At 36.0% G+C, this 2,832-nt stretch overlaps 1 protein-coding gene across 1 annotated transcript in view; it reads left to right on the forward strand.

The window, feature by feature from the left end:
• Positions 1-1,798: 1,798 nt before the first annotated feature.
• The window catches only part of LOC111368960 (rust resistance kinase Lr10-like), a gene marked incomplete at its 5' end in the record, with an annotated part of 4,726 nt that continues 3,692 nt past the window's right edge, over positions 1,799-2,832 (forward strand). The window contains one exon of the mRNA XM_022990452.1: positions 1,799-2,829. Coding sequence (XP_022846220.1) covers positions 1,799-2,829 — 1,031 coding nt within the window. The remainder of the gene's footprint in view (positions 2,830-2,832) is intronic.

The raw sequence follows: 2,832 nt of genomic DNA on the forward strand, positions 1-2,832 counted from the left end.
AAGAATAAATTTTTGAATAGTGTAGAAATGTGTGGTTAAAAAATAAGGAGAAGTTTTTGATTTGCGTGTAATATTATTTTATTGAAGAATGTGTAGTTGAAATGATGTCAAAATACTGTTGAAAAATGCATTTTTTTCAAAAGAATGAGGCTCAAACAAGGATTAAATATGTATTAAGGTTAAGCTTTTAAGATAGAAATTAGGGAAAATTGCAGCCGAAGTACCAAACCTTTCGTTTATTAGCAGACTTTGCCCAAACCTTTGATTTGTGCCACCGTGAGTATCAAACCTTTCAAAAATATGCAGCTCAAGTCCAAAATGACGGTTTCCGTCTGTTTGATCTCAAAATCCGTCAGTTGACCCCAAAATCCTTCAGTTGACCCCAGAAATTAAAAAACTAATAATTTGACCGCATAAGACAAGGCTAAAATGGTCATTTTACCATTTTGATATTAATTAATTAATTAAACTAATATACACACACACACACACACACACATGTACATACAACCTCTGTATGTATTTCTTCTTTCTTCTCATCCCCACCTACCCAATAATGGGAAAACCAGTCTCACCATATGCCACCCTCCACCCACTGCCGGTAGTGCCATCACCGTCCGGCCATACCCATAAATCATTGCCCCCACTCCCACCTGTAAAAAATTTGGAGTAAAAACTTCCCATTATCAAATCTCAAGTTCCCCATGGAACATGAATGGAAAATATTTAGGAGATTTAGAAATTGGAAAAGGAGCAATTTCTGATTTCCAATTCCAATTCCAAGGTTCTTTGTGAGTTTTGATTTGGTGGAAATGAATTACAGATTCTATTTCTCCCTGAGCTATGAATTAAGAATTTCTGTATTTGATGCATTATGGTAGGAATCTAAATCCATGGTGTAAAAAAAGGAAAAAAAAAACCTTAATTTCAAAATTTATGAAATTTCTTCTTTTTTGGGGACTTATGTTATAAGATGAAGATGATACTCAGATATTAGTGGATGTGGGTGTGTGAGGAGTAGGCGGAGAAGACGGGCAGAGGAGGCGGCGCGAAGTAAATCGGGGCGTTGGAGAGAGAGAGACAAAATGGAGAGCCAGGCTGGAGACTTGGAGAAGATGACCAATTTTCATTTTTCCTTTTTTTATTGTTTTATATTAAGATGGTAAAATGACCATTTTAGCCTTGTCTTATGTGGTCAAATTATTAGTTTTTTAATTTCTGGGGTCAACTGAAGGATTTTGGGGTCATCTGACAGATTTTGAGGTCAAACAGACGGAAACCGTCATTTTGGACGTGAGCTGCATATTTTTGAAAAGTTTGGTACTCACGTTGGCACAAATCAAAGGTTTGGGCAAAGTCTGCTAATAAACGAAAGGTTTCGTACTTCGGCTGCAATTTTCCCTAGAAATTATGGTTATCTATTTTTTCACATATTTGTCTTTTAGCATCATACTCTATAGTTGGTCATGTGATGTCAATTTGAATCAGAATCCAAATCATGTACAGAGTTCAACGTCAATCAGTTACATACTAATGGTCTTTTTAAATATAACAGGAGTTTTCACCGAAAATCTCGACTCGCTATTTTTCATGTTCATGTGGCTTGTCAAAGAGTTTAGGTGCAGAAGAGAGTATAATGAGAAAAATGATTTCCCTTCTTGTTTAGTATATTTGCTTGATCTAACATGAGTTTTTACTCCATCTGCAGAAGAAAAGGATAAAGGAAAAGAAAAAAGAAAAATTATATTGAAACTGATTTTTATTGCAGGTATATCTTTAAATTTTGTTTCCATTTCTTATGTATTTCAATTTATTAATATATTGTCTCATTACAGGCATTCCAGCTGCTACAGCACTCATCCTTGTAATCTTATTCACTTTTAACAGAAGAAACTATACACTCATTTGGAAAGGAAAAACACAAAACGACAAGAACATTGAACTATTCTTGAAGAGCCATGGGGATCGTGCGCCAAGAAGATACAAATACTCAGATCTCAAGAAGATGACCAATTCATTCCGTGACAAGTTAGGACAAGGGGGCTTTGCTATTGTCTATAGAGGAAAGCTACCAAATGACCGTCTTGTAGCGGTCAAAATTTTGAAAGAATCAAAAGCTAGTGGAGAAGAGTTCATCAATGAGGTTGCAAGTATTAGCACAACATCCCACGTTAACATTGTCACTCTCCTCGGATTTTGTTTTGAGGGTTCCAAAAGAGCTCTCATTTATGATTTCATGCCAAACGGATCTCTTGACAAGTTCATAGGCAATAACAACTCCTTACCAAAAGATCAATTAGGATGGGAAAAGTTGTTAGATATTGCAGTTGGCATTGCTCGGGGAATAGAATATTTGCATCAAGGTTGTAACACACGAATTTTGCACTTTGACATAAAGCCTCACAATATTCTTCTAGATAAAGACTTCAATCCTAAGATCTCGGATTTTGGCCTGGCTAAAATTTCCCCCAATAGATCCAGTACAGTGTCAATGTTAGGAGTGAGGGGGACAATAGGGTATATAGCTCCAGAATTAGTTTATAGAGCCCTTGGAGAAGTTTCTTACAAATCAGATGTCTATAGCTATGGGATGATGGTTCTGGAAATGGTTGGTGAGACGAAAAATACTGATACCAATGCTGATCATTCAAGTGAAATATATTTTCCTGACTGGATATATCACCACCTCGCACAAAATCCTCAACTTGATCTCAATTGCATTGTGAATGAAGATGAACATTTGGTGATAAGGAAAATGATAATAGTTGGCTTATGGTGCATACAGAATAATCCTAGAATGAGGCCATCAATGACAAGAGTGTTAGAAATGTT

Source organism: Olea europaea, chromosome 20 (genome assembly GCF_002742605.1).
Source record: "Olea europaea var. sylvestris chromosome 20, O_europaea_v1, whole genome shotgun sequence".
NCBI classification, from domain to species: domain Eukaryota; kingdom Viridiplantae; phylum Streptophyta; class Magnoliopsida; order Lamiales; family Oleaceae; genus Olea; species Olea europaea.